At 41.6% G+C, this 16,363-nt stretch overlaps 1 protein-coding gene across 1 annotated transcript in view; it reads left to right on the top strand.

Annotated features, from left to right (window-relative positions):
• Positions 1 to 16,363, top strand: part of LOC139651520 (ephrin type-A receptor 6-like) — a 179,584-nt gene that overhangs the window by 38,531 nt on the left and 124,690 nt on the right. Inside the window, exon 3 of the mRNA XM_071528466.1 lies at positions 3,948 to 4,611. Coding sequence (XP_071384567.1) covers positions 3,948 to 4,611 — 664 coding nt within the window. The remainder of the gene's footprint in view (positions 1 to 3,947; positions 4,612 to 16,363) is intronic.

The following is a 16,363-nucleotide window of genomic DNA, read 5'->3' as shown; positions in this document are numbered from 1 at the left end:
AGAAACCCATGTCAGTCAAACCCTTGTCAGCGTAATAGTCTGGGGTGTTTGGGGCCCCGGGGATACTGGAGGGAGTCTATGGGTCCCATGGTGGGCTGGTTTAGGCCAAGTTGTCTCCACGCTAAAGTCAGCCAGAGATGGCAGGAGGGAGCACCCAAAGGACCCCCGTCAAAGGAGACATCAGCAGACGCAGACAAGCTCATTTCTCTCTCTCTCTCTCTCTCTCTCTCTCTCTCTTTGAAATTCAGTGTCTCCATTAGTGTGATCAGTATACTTGTGTTGCCATAGCACTTATGGATATTAGTAAGAAATAATATAAAATGTAGCAGAAGTAGCAGGAAATTTATGCATACATACAATATTTACAGATATACTTTAACACAACAAGATGAATCAAAATGAACAATCACACAAAAGCAATATAACAAAGAGTTTTTCCAGCAGTATTCTGTCTGACTGGTCAATATTCATCTTTATTACTCTTGGTCCAGGAATTGTGACAGAAATATACAACATTTACAGCGATATCAATTGCCTGGCTCTCCTCAACTCATACAATTTTCATATTTTCTTTATCTGTTAGGGCTTGGAAGCCATTGATTCTATCACTGAACCCCTCTGATAGGAAGATACTGAGGATCTCATCTTCAATTTCATTTTGTTTGCAGCGTGAACAAAGTCGTGCACGTCTTTGTTGAATTTTTATGGCAACCTTTTTCATTTGTCATCATTCCCAATGTGGTACTTTGTCAAGTATTTTCTTTTAAAATCTTTTACTCAGACAAGGTATTCTGCTGCATTATCTCTCTGCCTCTTTGGGTCTGACCTCACAGCTCTCAGTAGCTCTCCTAAGCTGCAGAGATTGCCGGCCTAAATGGGGAAGTCTTTGAAGGGCCTTTTCTCAGGGGGGATGGAGCCCAAGGGTTTTGATAAGTCTTTCCTTCTGCACACACCTATGCAGGTCAACAGCAGAGGACTAAATGATCAAAGACGACTGAGCGGGCCTGCAGGCTGGTTGGATTGAACACTTGTTTAAACACTTATGCACATTGCATGGCCCCACAAGGTTAAGCAAACAGAGTTGTGATGGAAACAGGGCAAGAGTGAAGTGTTTTGTATCCAATTTTCATCCTTGGATTGATAGATGAATGGATGGGAGGAAGGAAGGGAGGTAGATAGGTAGGAATGTGCATAGGTTGGAATCTACTGCAAGTATTTAGGTAGGTAGGTAGGTAGGTAGATAGATAGGTAAGTATGTTGGTAGGTATGTATGCATTTAGATAGGTAGGTAGGTAGGTAGGTAGCTTTGCAGATAGGCATGTGTAGGTAGGTATTTTAGTATTTAGGTAGGTAAGTAGGTAGGTATTTAGACAGGTGGGTAGGGAGGTAGGTAAGTACAAAGGTAGTTAGATAGGTAGATAGGTAGTAAGGCTGACAATTGCCCCTCAAAACTAAATTTGATGATGAAAATAAAAAAAATAAAAACATTTGATGTGAATCTATGATAAATATTAATGACAACATGTACATACTATTGACACATGAAAGCAGGGTGCAATGAACAGACAAGGCAATATCTGTGGTACTTTTCCCCTGTTTGCTATAGTGGAAGAAAGACCAGTGTTTCTGCCATCATTAGATGTTGATGTATTGCTACAGAATTATACAGCCAACAATATAGCCTGCAAGCCATAGCTCGCCAGACATTACCTCGTTTCGTAGCTTTCCCATTAGAATTCATCGTGCAACGCCACACACGTGCTGGGCAATATAGCTAATCAAAATCAATTTGTTTTACTGTAATTATGTTACGATTACAGTGACACCTTGAGGGAAGAGCAGATTAAAGCCTGTCGTCTTTGGGTGATTGAATTAGAACATGTTATTAAAAAGGATAATGAGTATGTGAAAGCAAACATTAGGCTTTGATTACTGCTCTCATCAAGAGGTAATATTTAGCTAAGTGCAAAACTGCTTATTAAATGCGTTGGCTTATCAGAAAAATAATATTGGCAAATTAACCAGCATCTCTCTCTCCCAACTCTCCGGACTGTGTTTGCCTATAAAGAACTTGTTTTCCAGCCATTAATTAGAATAGAGAGACGCGTGCGTTTGCAGCGGTGCTTTCGTGTGTTTGTGAGATGAAGACAGATCACCTCTAAATATAGAACTATGTGTGAATCTCTTAGTTGGTAATTAATAGCTTTATGCTTGGCCTTTTTCACCTAACTTCCCATATGCATCCCTTGCTTGTCTCAATGAAAATAATGTTGATTAAAGGGCATGGCGGTGTAGCTGGAGATGATATTGTATACTGCAATTAGGAATGGTATATTGTGGACTGATATGGGTTTTTGAAGCCCTATACTGGTAACAATATTTTTGGATTGAAGCTGCTGATAGCTGATATTCTGATATTCTGTATCTTTAAATTTGGCCATTTTGAGGTCCCAAAACATCCCAGAATGTCTTTTTTAGCAGAGTGTAAAAGCCTCTCAAACAGCAATTGAACCATCAGGGGACTCTATAACTCTCCATTGAAAGCCATACTAATGAAATTCATTTAGGTGGGTTGGCAGCTCCATAAGACAGGGTGAGTAAAATCCTCCCACACCACACTGGAGTGATTTCTCTGGTCAGAGATCCGATATCAAAATAATAACAATAAAATCATCAGGAGGAGCCTCCACCATATCAGAGGTGGACAATACTGATATCTGATTTTTAATAAAAAGCCAATTGGTGCCATTTATCAGCAAACCGGTCTATATATCAGTCTACACACACACACACACACACACACATATAAGGGCATACTCCACAGCTTGTGGATGGTGCAATGCCGCACTGTAAGAGAGGTGATTTGAGAGCACTTTTTCCCAGGCAGGTAATTTGATTCTGGGAGGTCGATGTCGGGTGGTTCTGGGGTCGCCCATGTAGCCAGTCCCCACTCGAATAAAACCAGAGAGCGGCGCGGGACCAGGAGGCTAAAAACCCCCATTAACTTCCATCCCGGCAACATGGGGACAGGTAACCCCGTGACCCCGCAAAGCTGCCATACTCCTTGATCACGTGACCTGGGAGTCGCAGAGCTGGTGACTCGGCAGTCAGAGTCAGACGTCATTGGAGGGATAAATCAACCTGAGGAAGAGAGAGAGAGGAATAAGAGGAAAAAATATCCCCAATAACACTGATATTTACTGATTTTTGTTTCATTATTATTAGTGATCTATTAATGCTGATAATATTGCCTTAATTAACTGCTTTGGTAACATGGGTTTCTTTCCCGTCATGCCAGTAAAGCGTATTTGAATGGAACTGAATTGAACAGATTGAAGTTGCACCTTCAATTTGCTTTGTTTATTGAAAAAGATTGCTTTACCCTCAAGGTATATTTGGACATTTGTAAAAATGAAGTATTATTTTTGTTTGAATCAATTTACATATTGCTGACGACATCGATAAATATTGATTTGATGTACCGTCAAGGTGAAATTTAAAATACTGTAATAACAAACTCCTACTTCTTTTTCTTCTCCTCTCCTCTCCCCACCTCTCCTCTCTTCTTCCTTTCCTCTGATCTTTTGTCCTCTTTTTTTGTCCTATCCTCCCCTCATTTCCCTGCTCCTCTCCTCCCATCTTCTCTTCTCCTCTATCCTCCTTTTTCTCCCCCTCATATATTTCCATTTCTCTCCTACCCCCCTCCCCTTCTCCTCGTCTCCTCTCCTCTGTTTCCCTTTTTATTCCTATCTTTCTCTCTTCTTTTGTTCCACTCGGTCTCTCCTCTCCTTCTGCCTTCCTCTTCTCTTTTCCATTATCTTTGCGTCTTCTCTCTCCTCTCTTCTCCCACCTCTTCCTCCCCCTCTCTTCCTCCTCTTCTCCTCCTCTTCTCTCCTAACCTCCTCCTCTCCTATCATCATCCTCCTCCTCCTCCTCCTCCTCTGCAGTGGGACGCCATCACGGAGATGGACGAGCACAACCGGCCCATCCACACCTTCCAGGTTTGCCACGTGATGGAGCCCAACCAGAACAACTGGCTTCGCTCCAACTGGATCTCCCGCCAGGCCGCCCAGAAGATCTACGTGGAGCTTCGTTTCACCCTGCGCGACTGCAACTCCATCCCGTGGGTGTCGGGCACCTGCAAGGAGACCTTCAACCTCTTCTACCACGAGACCGACGAGGCCCACGGTGTCAAGTTCAAGCCCTCGCAGTACACCAAGATCGACACCATCGCCGCCGACGAGAGCTTCACCCAGATGGACCTGGGCGACCGCATCCTCAAGCTCAACACGGAGGTGCGCGAGGTGGGGCCCATGACCAAGAAGGGCTTCTACCTGGCGTTCCAGGACATCGGCGCCTGCATCGCCTTGGTTTCGGTGCGGGTTTACTACAAGAAATGTCCCTTCACGCTGAGGAACCTGGCCTCCTTCCCCGACACAGTGCCTCGAGTGGACTCTTCCTCGTTGGTGGAGGTGAGGGGGGCGTGTGTTGACCATGCCGAAGAAAGGGACACGCCCAAACTGTACTGCGGAGCCGACGGCGATTGGTTGGTTCCCCTGGGGAGGTGTGTCTGCAGCATCGGGTACGAGGAGATTGACGGCTCCTGCCTTGGTGAGTTGCCCAAGCTTTCTTTCTTTCTAAGTTTCTTTTTTTTTTTCGTTCTGGGAAAGAGTAAAGTCCTGTAACACTTGCACTACTGAGAACAAAGATTTATTAGTAAAACTGACTTGTTTTGGACCATGGCCTTTCCCAGTGATATTTATTTGCTCATTCCATGCACCTTGCTAGTGGGTGATATTGTGCCAGAATACCATTTCATCCTCTGATGCTTCATTCATGTCACATAGGAATAACCATAGGAAAGACTTTAAAAAGACAATTAAAAATATTGACTTGGAAGTCAAGACCCCTTGATTTAAGTTTTCTGTAGACTTTGGCTGATCTTTTTCACATTCAGCACACGTACTTAGTGAGTGATATATTTGAATTCACGTTTTACTGTGAACCAAACATTGCAGTGTCAACCATAAACCAAAAATACAGCAGGTAGTTGTGTCCTGCCATGGCATTTTAAGAGTTGTGATCACAAAATGACCGCTGTGATGAAAATCATTCATTTTGTTTGTTTTATTTGAAATTAATATATAATTTCCTACACTTGATTGCAGATATGTGCTTGTTGGTGTCGTCACGAAATTTCAAAACCCTTTTCCAAAGTAGTATTTACTACCTGAAAGCAAAGATGAATAATATCCTCTTTAGAATTTACCACCTGAAAGCTGAGGTGAACAGTATTTTCTTTTAATATTTACCACCTGAAACTGAGGTGAGCAGTATTTTCTTTTAATATTTACCACCTGAAACTGAGGTGAGCAGTATTTTCTAGTACTGTTTACCACCTGAAAGCTGAGGTGAACACTATCTTCAAGTAGGAAGCTTAAATCTACTGTCTATCCCATAGGACACGACTGCAGCATGCCTCTTGCCTCTTTACTCTCTCTCTCTGCCAGTCTGTCTGTCTTTTTTTTCTCCCATCTCAAATACCTCCCTCTGCCTGTACATTTTCCAGCTTTCACTGTATCCCCTCCATATCCTATTCACTCTGCTCCCTCTATCCCATTTATTTATTCATATGATCTCTTATCAACATGGAGATACATACAGTAAATGATATAGGAGCCTGGCCAGGAACTCCATTTCTTCGGTGGTCGGCTTAACATAAGTATTGACGCATCAGCCAGCCAAATAGATAAGCTATGTGGATAGATGAAGTAGCTGATATAATGTTGGTAGGGCTTCATTTTCATCTACTTTATACATATAAAAGAATATCAGATGCAAAACTACAGAAGCATCCCTCTGTGTCAGTGACTATCTGCCTCTCTACAACCCCTTATACCCCGTATACCACATGCACGCACCCGCTTCTCCGCTGTGATGTATCAAAAATGTACAAAGGCAAACCTCCTTTCTCTTTCACTTCTCCCTTCATTATCTCTCTTCCTCCTCATCACCCCTCCTTCGTCTTCCTCCACTCCCTCTGTCATTGCTATAGCTGCTAGCCCTCTAGAGATTCAGATGAGATCTAATGTGAGGGGATCAGACTGTTTGGGCCTGATTGTTAGTGCGATGGGAGAGAGCTTGCCTGTTATGGCCTGAGAGGCTGTGTGTGTGTGTGTGTGTGTGTGTGTGTGTGAGAGAGAGGGAGAGCGAGAGAGAGAGTGCATGCATGTATGTGTGCACCAGTGTGAACATTTGTTACTTAAAAAGAGTAAGTACTTTACGTTACTCATTTTAAAAGTAATGTTATTACTTCACATATTACTCCCTGGGAGCAGTAATTTGTTTGGTTTTGTTTTTGTTTGGTCCCTTATTTATCTGATTGGCTTAGAGACCCAATTTTGCCTAAAGGAACAGCACAATGTTAGCTTAAAAGGAGTGGAGCAGGCTGTCCATTCCACTGTTTGTCCTGGCAGCTATTGCACACTTAGCCGTCCCGGTGGGGGATCCCTCTTTGACTTGGCCCACCCAAGGTTTCTTCCATTTTTTTTTCCCTAATAAGGTTTTCTTGGCAGTTTTTCCTTGTATGCTTCGAGGGTCTAAGGCTGCTGGTGGCTAGGTTATGTAGGGCAGGTAGGCTTGCTATGTCTTGATAAAACTTGATATTGTGTGTCTTGTGCTTTGCTCTGCTTCCTTGTTTTTGTCTTACATCATTCTGCTGTAAGGTTGATTGCTGATCAGTTAGATCTATTTAGGCTCATTCTCTGCAAAGCCCTATGAGACATGCTTGTGATAAAGGGCTGTATAAATAAATTAACTTGAACTTGCAGAGGCGAGAGAGAAAGAAAGAGACAGATAGAAAGACAGCCAAAGCCAGGCAGCGAGAGGAGACTTCAGACTGTGAAATGTAATGTTATCTCATACAGCATATCGCTGTGATTTGAGCATCATTTGCAACATACATCTCCTTTCTTTGGTAATTCAACCCAAGTGCAAGAACAAAATTAAACAAAAAAAGTTGTCAGAGTATCAATACAGGCATCAGAGAGAGAGAGAGAGAGAGAAAGAGAGAGAGAGGACAGAGAGAGAGAGGAGAGAGAGACCACCTCAGGCAGGGAGAGAGGAGTGAGAGTTGTGTTCAAGAGTATAATACAGTCATAGAATATTGAGTGGAATAGCAGGAAATGCAAATATAAACTGTATTTTTTCTAGCAGAGGCCAAACCCACCTGCCAATATGTGTCTCTACCACTTTCACAATCAAACCTACGCCCTCGGTGTAATCAAGAGACAGCAGCAGTGCATTAGTGAACTGTGGTAGAGACAGCGAAGGATCTTGTTCTGTCCGGCGTTGGAGTCGAAAGGCCCAGGCATCAGCGCTCTATCAGAGGAATCGACAAATAAAGGCTGTCTGCTGCCCTGCTGAAAACCTGTAATGGGCTCCATCAGTGTATGTGTATGTGTGTGTGTTGGTGTGCGTGTCAGCAGTATAGAAGTCCACCACCCACGGTCCCAGGGGCCACCTCAGTGTGACAGATTAGCTCGGCTGGCCAGACAGCAGTTTGATCTCCGCCTCTCTGATATGGGCTTGGACTTATCGTTGACTGACTGCACTCACTGGGAATGCCATATAGCGCACAAAACAAATGCAACTTCACAAACGGGCCGATGCCATTCCTTAGTGTCTTTTCAACCCTTGTGAAGGCCTAATGTCAGGGTCTCCAGGGTCCACAGGGTGTCCAAAAAATCTGGACTCATAGGGAAACTGAATCAAAACTGCTCGTCAGAAATGGGATTCAAACCCACACTCGCATTTAGAGACCAGAAACCCTGGTGCCCATGTGTGTAAGAAGAAAAAAAAAAAATGCTGTTCCTAATTCATATGATTCCTGATTTTTCAGACAGTACAGAGTGTTTAAAGAAGAGCTTATATCTGATTCTATTCCTATTTGCAGAGACATTGTGTTTTTTTATTTATATGAAATTTCTTTCATCTGTATCCAGCTGGCTAGTGTGTGATATTTAGTAGGGTTTGATTGAGATAAAGACTGTCTGTTTTGCTGTCTCTATCTGTCTCTTTTCTCCCAGTCTCTCCCTTTCATCCCTCAGATGATTGATTACTTGCTTTTATAACATGTAATGCACTCTACAATAGTACATAATCATCAGTATTTCTAATAATGTAGAACAATTTCAAAATTGATAACATTATAGTAATAAAGCCAATAACGGCATATTGGAAATTGTAGTAACAATTAGGTGTGCATGTGTGTGTGTGCTAAACATACTAAATAATTCAATGGCCTAGGTTTATTTATTTACTTATTTTATTTATTATTTACTTTCATTTAAAAGTTTACTCTCTCTGTGTCTCTGTATCAGTCTCTAGCCGTGTCAAGTATTTCAAGGTAGTTGAAAATAAATCGAAAATAGTGAGAAAAAGAGTAAGTGAATGGCTTTTCTGCAAGCAGCCGGAGAGAAAAAAAAGGTGGAAAATGAATAAGTGTAAGAGTAAGAGAGAGATAGGGAAGGAAAATAAGGCGCAGAGATATGTGGCTAACATTAGTTATCAGGTACACCCAGAAAAGGAGGGTTCTTCAAGGGTTCTTTGGTTAGGGTAGCAGTTCTATATGGAACCTATTGACTCAAGGAACCTTGTGATTTGTTAAAATAAAAATGATATCAGTATAAAGAACCTTGGGTGGTTCTTTAAAAAGTTCTTCAAGTACTGTTGATTTGAAGAATTGAAGATTCTTAAATGGTTCTTTTCAGCACATTTTTTTCTGAATGGTTCTTTTCAGGGTCTGTTCAGAACCATTTGAGCCCGGTGCTTCTTTATAGCACAATGAAGGGTTCTGCTATTGTCCAAGCCTTCAACAACCATTTCCTAGTACTGTAGAGAACCCTTTTCATTGAGAGTGTACTGTGATTCTTCAGTCATTTTCATCAGAGGGCAACTGTCCTTCCTGCTGATCACTACAGCTTCCACTTTTCCTTTGATACGCAGCCTTCAACAAGCAAGAACAAGTCATCTGTGAGATAGCACAGATAGTCAAATGTCTATTCCTTACAGCATCACAGTGATCAAGCTGCCCCGTCACTGCCCCCTCACTGCCCCGTTGCCTAGATCCCTCTTTTGAAAAAATGCTTTTGAGACCCTCGGCTGCATTTTTCTCCCACCGTCTGGAGCCAGATGTCCTTGTACCGTTGATTATGATTCATCTTGCGATGCGGGCCGGCGAGGTTTCCCAGCTGCACCCACAGCTGCACCGCAATCAACAGGCCAGGGGTGAAACTGCAGCTGTGATTAGAGCCGGACTGCACCAAAATGGCCGCCTCATTCAAGTCGCCCCCCCCCCCCCCCTGTATTATCTTTCCCTACTCTTACGTGTGCCTTTAATTGTTGTGCGGCAGAACGAGCTTCATGACGACAGATAAAGTCGCTCTCGGGGACTTGAAGGGAACAGATGGTGAAGTCAGTTCGTTGAAGCTGTTGAGACAGGTCGCGACGTGTTCGCGGGCTTGTTCTTTTTCACGGAGATAACAGAATGACGTGGTGTATCCCGGCCGTCTGGTCCGCGTCTCGCCGTTTCAACCGTGACGCATGAACTACCAGGCTCACGGATGACTGTTCGCCCGATACGATGTCAGAAAAAACAAAGAGTACGCTTTGAAAAAGAGATTTGAAAAGAAACGGTCAATATGCAGTACAAGAAAATTCTCATAGCATTCAGGTGGCATCTCTCTATTCACCTTGCATCTGTATTCAGTATGTGTGTTTGCATTTGCTGTGTTGGGTAACCTGAAGGACACAGCAAACAAAGTCAAACTTATTCATATTCCTCTTGATGAAAATCTCTGCTTCACCATAGCCATGATTGTAATGAGAACTTAAAAGGCAGTCATTTCTGCTTTTCAACTTACAGCAGTAACCAACCACAACATAACCACCTCTGCCTTGTGCCATTGAATATCAGTATTCCTACGGGCCCTATGTAGAGACTACGTTCATTTGCTCCTTCCCTTTCATTCTCTCTCTCTCTCCCCCCTCTTCTCCCTTCTACCCTTCACCTCTCGCTCTTTGAGAAGCAGATTTCACAGTTGGGTTACGTTTGGCCCTTTGGGCTATGTGTAGCCATTTTACTGCAGTGTCAGCCCTGAAATACAGTCCGTGCTCATTGTTCCAGGATTCAAACAAGCGGCGTTATTAAAAACCTCCATGCGAAGGTACCGCTGGAGAGCCTTGGGCTTCGGGGGAGAGAGACTGAGGTGCCTGGCTAAGCTAATGCATCAATCCCCAGCTTACAACTCACTTTGGTGCTGGGGACACTCTGCCTGCTTGCCTATGCTAGAAAGGAAAGAGTAGAATGAGAGGTTTTAGTGATCTGTGATTGCATTGACCTTTGCTCTCCTTATTTTTGGTTGCTTGTAATGTTGCTGATCTAGAATTCTGCTCTTACACTCACTGTCCCTCTGCATAAGAGCATCAGCTAATGCCTAAAATGTAAATTTACTTGTAAATATACATGCACTGTCAAAGAGGAAAGTTGAAAGTTGTACTTTTAGCTGTTTCTACTCTGGAAGTATTTGAGTGCAGAGACTAATTTTTAAATAATCTACTTTACACTAAGTATTTTATGAAAGTGAGTGCTTTAGATGCAACGGATCCCTGTGAAATTGCCCTGGTATTACCATAACTGAGGGCCAAAGTGCTCCATACCGCTTTATTGAGTTCAGGTCTCACAAACGGTGTTAGAGATCATCTTAGCGTTTAATGCTTTTCCGTACATTACCCCGAGCACTAGACCAGCACACTTGTGGAAAGATATTTGGCAGACAAACACTTCAATCCTGACTCATGAACCTTCATTTATTCTGAGAGGAAAGATAAGCTGTTGAAGGCTGAGGCTGGAATAAGGGGTTTCAGCTCCATAGAGGTAAAGACATGCTCGATCTCCACCTTGCTAAAGCCAAATAATCTTTACTCTGATTCAAACCCAGTGATTTTGGTCACAATAGTGCGTTAATCCCCTATCCATTTCCTGGATGAAGGTTGGAGTGTCAGTACGCAGGAGACTAAGGCTGAAGTTAATCAAGGCCAGCGGCTAACAATAAACCCTGCCGGTTTCTGTTGGCATGCTCCTGCACACATATAGGCTTAGGCCAGCCACCTCTTCGTTTTAGCACTCATTCTCTTGTTTTATCTCTCTCTCTCTCTCTGGTGATTACACAGGCTCTCTCTCACCATTTCATTTCCTATCTGAATGGAGCCTGAACAAATGGGAGGATTTCGGCTTTCATTAGAACTTTAATCTCCAAGTCGCCAACATGGTTATGAAACTAAAATGATAAACTTTATGTTGTGACCGCACAGCTCGGACGAGACGGTGGATGAATCTGCAATTTATTGTAAAATCCATTTAAATGCGTGTGCTACAGAGAGCTAAAGTGATGGTGTACACTCGCTATTTATTTTAAACAGCTCCTATCTGTGTCTCTAATAGCGGGGCTTTTATTTCCAGTCAAGATATTTTAACCAACTCCACATTCAGAGTGCTTTTGAAGATTCTGCTCCTATCTGCATGGCCAACCAATTAAATCAAGGACAGGTTATTCAAATAATCAACAGCAGGGTGGTCTAGAGGTTAGACAGACCGTCCTTCAACCTGAGGACCCGGGTTAGAGCAAGACACTGCCTCCCTACCAGCTCCAGGGCTGCTGTTCTGTAGATGACCCTCACTCTGACTTCCCTGGGAGGCAAGCAAAAGAGAATTTCTGTACGGTATCAATCACAAAAAAGATGATGTTAAGCCATGAGGAAAATACATTGGCCATTCGAATGAACATATTTTTACCATGGCATAAACACCAAGGCACCATGGTCATCAAGAGCCAAACTACATGCTACATACTACATACTACATACCTGTACACTATCAAACTACATCACTATACCTGTATACCATCAAACTACATCACTATACCTGTACAATATCAAACTACATCACTATACCTGTACAATATCAAACTACATCACTATACCTGTATACTATCAAACTACATCACTATACCTGTACAATATCAAACTACATCACTATACCTGTACACTATCAAACTACATCACTCCTCTCTGCTTGTACACTATTAAACTTAATGACAGTTTGGTAAAAGTAAATTTCAAGTCTGTTCTTTATTGAGCAGTATCCAATTAATAAAAGTCAGTAAAAGTTGTATTATTGTGAAAATCTGATTTTAACTCTAAATCTTCACATTTCAATTTTGCACACTATTCCCTAATGCTCTTCTTGTATGCAAATGTATTTAAATTATGTCGCACAATGGGAAAACATACTTTTGGATCCTTCAACTATTAGTTTAGTTTTGCTGCCATACAGTGATCAGTGGTGATATATGGTGATAAGCTATGTTTGGTAACATTACTAATTTACATAGTAGAGATAAAGGTAGCTAGGAAGCCAGAGAGCTGAGATCATATTCACATAAATTGATCATTAATTAATAAATTGATCATTAATTTACACAGTGTACTTGTTCCTCTATGTAGTGCCATGAACAGCAGAAGTATTTTTGAGTAAAAAATGATTACGTGAGTTGAGTCCAGACTAGCTGCACTGGGTCCCTCCTCTGTGTTAGTTTGACAAACTAGGAGCCAGAGGCCTTGACTTTCCTCTGAATTCATTAACACTTTATGACAGCACACTAATGGATTGGTTTGATCTGCGCGAATAAATCACCCACAACTCTCTTCTGCAGTCGGAGAATTAGAAGGGGAAAAAAATAAAATTAAAAAGAGATGATGTTTGGGTGGAGGGAACCTTTTCTTTTTCCAGAAAAAACAAACTTTTCAGTAAGTTCTGCGGAAATTAGAAAGTCCAGGAGAGGAAAGAGGCAAAGTGAAGGAGGTGTGTGTGTGTGTGTGTGTGTGTGTGTGTGTGTGTGTGTGTGTGTGTGTGTGTGTGCGTGTGTGTACATGTGTGTGTGTACATGTGTACATACATGCATGTTTGGTGTACGTGTGCAAAGGTGAGTGTGTGTGCTCTAACCTTCTATAATACTGCTGTGTAATTTTCAGCTTTTTTGGTTCACTAGACCATACAAAATGCTGCTCTCTCTCCATTCTGTTCACATACACATACACACACACACAGACACACACACACACACACACACACACACACACACACACACACACACACAGAAGTGATGGATAGCACTCATGTCCCACAGCTGACCCTTTGATGGCCACATCCCTCACTGGGTAGAGGTGTTGATGAACCCAGGCTTAATAGGAACAATCCATTGCTGCTGCTGCTACAGGCCAAAACGAACACACACGCACACACACACACAAACACACACACACACACACACACACACACACATACACATACAAACAGCCCAAAACACCAATAAGTACAATCCTGAGTGTGAAAGAGTGTGTAAGCACACTGTTTTCACACAATCTCCACATACTACACAAGTTTGAAAGATGCGAAAGCGTGGGGTTGGGAACGAGAAAAAAAAAATGGAATCAACAGTACAGTCAATCTGTCTTTTAACTGTATTTTTCACTTTTCTTTGATGGTCTACGTTTTCAAAAATGCTAAAATTTATTTTAAATTTAAAAAATATGTAAATTTACTCAGTGCAGTATGCTTTATTACCCTACCTTTTCCCGTCTTGTGGTTCATTTCATGGGCAGACAGCTGTTGGATTGCAGCCTGGGCAACAATATGGTGGAATAAAATATGCAAGCACATTTCCTCGTTTATTGCAAAAGATTTGTTAATGCTTAGGCTACTGTTTATGTAGACTACTAAGCCTAAACATCTGTACCCACATAGCCAATCAACATGCCAACACAGAGTGATTACACATTAAGATCTGGTTATATTCCAGAGATCATCAATGATCTCTTTTAGTAAAGCAGTGAACTGTTGCCAGTGGTGTTGGAAACACAGCTGGAGTGAAAAAGTCCACAGACATGCCTTGTGCAGCTGTTTATTGAATGTGAGCGATCTGCTGTTTTATTGTGATGAAGTGAATGTCAAACTGGGCACATCGGAAACTTTATGCACAGCCATGGGCATCACTTGGGTATAACAAGGTGTTGCATTTGCCATACTTCAGCCTAAGGGGGTCCAAAACTAATCTCGTCGTTTTTTATCATTATACCAAAGATCAAACAAATCGCCAGAAATCTATGTGGAAGCCAAAAAATCCCACCAGGGGGCATCAGGACCAAAGTTCCCTCTAAACTGATAGTTCGGTGACTTACAACTGATAATTTATCACATTGACCAAATAATGATACCTTGTCAGTCATCAGCCATTGCTCCACTGTAAGCCTGTTTGAAGTTTTGGTGGCAAATATTAAATGCAGGTTTATTGAATTAAGCCCATTTACACAGGGCTCAGTAACTGGCCCAGATGGCTATTGGTAGTCCTAGACTATCCAAAGAGCAGATGTAAAGAGAAAGTTTTATACTGTAGGTAGTTATGGAAATAGATGACTGGTCACTGCATGTGTCTGCATGGTCTGTATGTGCGTAAAGACACTTACTGTGCGCAGATTTAAAAGCTACATCAGCAAAATATAAAGGAAGAATACCCATAGCCATACCAGTCCCACTGCAAAAAGCAGGCTAGGCTTGATGGTATAAATTCAATTTGATTCTATTCCTAAGCCTAGGTGAAGATACGTTTGATACCTTTTAATATTTTTTCTAAACCTATGCAATTAAACAATTGGAATAATGACTGTATCCTACCATTTTACATCTTATTATAAGATTATAGGCTATCAACTGTGATTATGAAAATTTCCCTCTGTACTTCACTGATGAGTTGGTCAGAGTTATTATCTTATTGGACCACATGGTATTTTACAACAGTCAGCATTGGTTGCTTGGCAAAATAAGTTTCTGAAATTAAATTGTATGCTGGGATTTAATAACAGGTGGCAAAATGAGTGGCAGCAGCTTGAAATGACACATAGTCTTATTATACATAGTCTTATATAATCACAAAAAACAGGTTCCGAGATATAAATAGCCATGTTGGTAAATTATTCCAGGCCATTTCCTATTACTATCGACATGGAACATCTAAAGTAATATCCAGACAAGGGTAGACTGCAACATCAGTGGCACTGTCAGTGTCATTTCAATTCACTAATATGTAATTCAACTAAATAATATGTAGGCTACTAATATGCGATGCCTTTGGGGACTGATTATTGAATGAAGAGGGTAGAATATTCAAGGGGACAACTCAGCTGTGCAGAACAGCACTCACATTCTGAACACTTGATAGGGCGCATATCTAATTTTTATACAAAAAAGCCCCAAACGGAAAAGAAAAACAGGTCACACTCTGTTGTAGACAAGACCTTGGGGTGAATTTCTACATATAAAATGCTGTTGTTTGTGCTAAGTTTACTTGAGTAGCCAGCTCTGTGAAATATTAAGATGTCTTTTTCCAAACTTGGACCGATCAACAAGGAATATCTAAAATGATATCCATACAAGGGTTGGCTGCAGCACCAGTGGCATTCTGCCTCACCAATGTGAATGGATTCAGAAATGGAAGAGAGCCAGAAGGAGCAGATATACCATTTTGGTATATTTGAAAAAAAAAAAAATGGAAAAAATCCAATTGAAAATGCTACAATCAGTTGAATAAGGCTACAATAAATACAATAATGGCTAAATTAGCCAACTGAATCCTATACACAACTAACTAGAAAAATGTAACTATAAAAAGTGGAACAAGAAAAATGCAATAAAATTCAATATCTGGGCATGCTCCGTCTCCTTCTGTCTGAGCATTCAAAATTTGAAAATGCACGGGTTTTGATCAGGTTCTGATTCGAAGCAGTTTACGCGGCTAGAGGTTACCGTAAATACCTGCTGTGACATCACTGATGGAGGCGTGGCCAGAAGTGCAACACGGTTTAAATTTAAAAATTAAAATTTCAGCCCATAGAGGGAAGTGCAACAATGATATTCTGCCCCTAGAAGCAGACGCAACACTTAATTTGAAAACTGCTGAAATTAAGTACAGGATTAATACCAGTCACTAGAAGCAATATAACCATGTTTACAGCTCAAAAAACATGATTCACTCTTTAATGCAAGACAGGACTTCTTGTTCTATCTAAACAACTGACACACACACTCACACTCACACACACACTCATGCTTTCACCAAGGTGTACAAAGACTAGTATGGAATGGTCTGTCTATTTTTTACCTCTCTCTCTCTCTCTCTCTCTCTCTCTCTCTCTCTCTCTCTCCGTGTTGCTCCATCTCTCCATCCCTCTCAGGGTAAAACAGGCCAGC

Source organism: Centroberyx affinis, unplaced genomic scaffold (assembly GCF_046629955.1).
Source record: "Centroberyx affinis isolate AG114_WGS23_722 - 3 ecotype Tasmania unplaced genomic scaffold, CSIRO-AGI_Caff_v1 ptg001678l_1, whole genome shotgun sequence".
In the NCBI taxonomy this organism is placed as follows: Eukaryota; Metazoa; Chordata; class Actinopteri; order Beryciformes; family Berycidae; genus Centroberyx; species Centroberyx affinis.
Note: the sequence above shows the minus strand (reverse complement) of the source record. Positions and strands in the feature narration are given on the sequence as shown.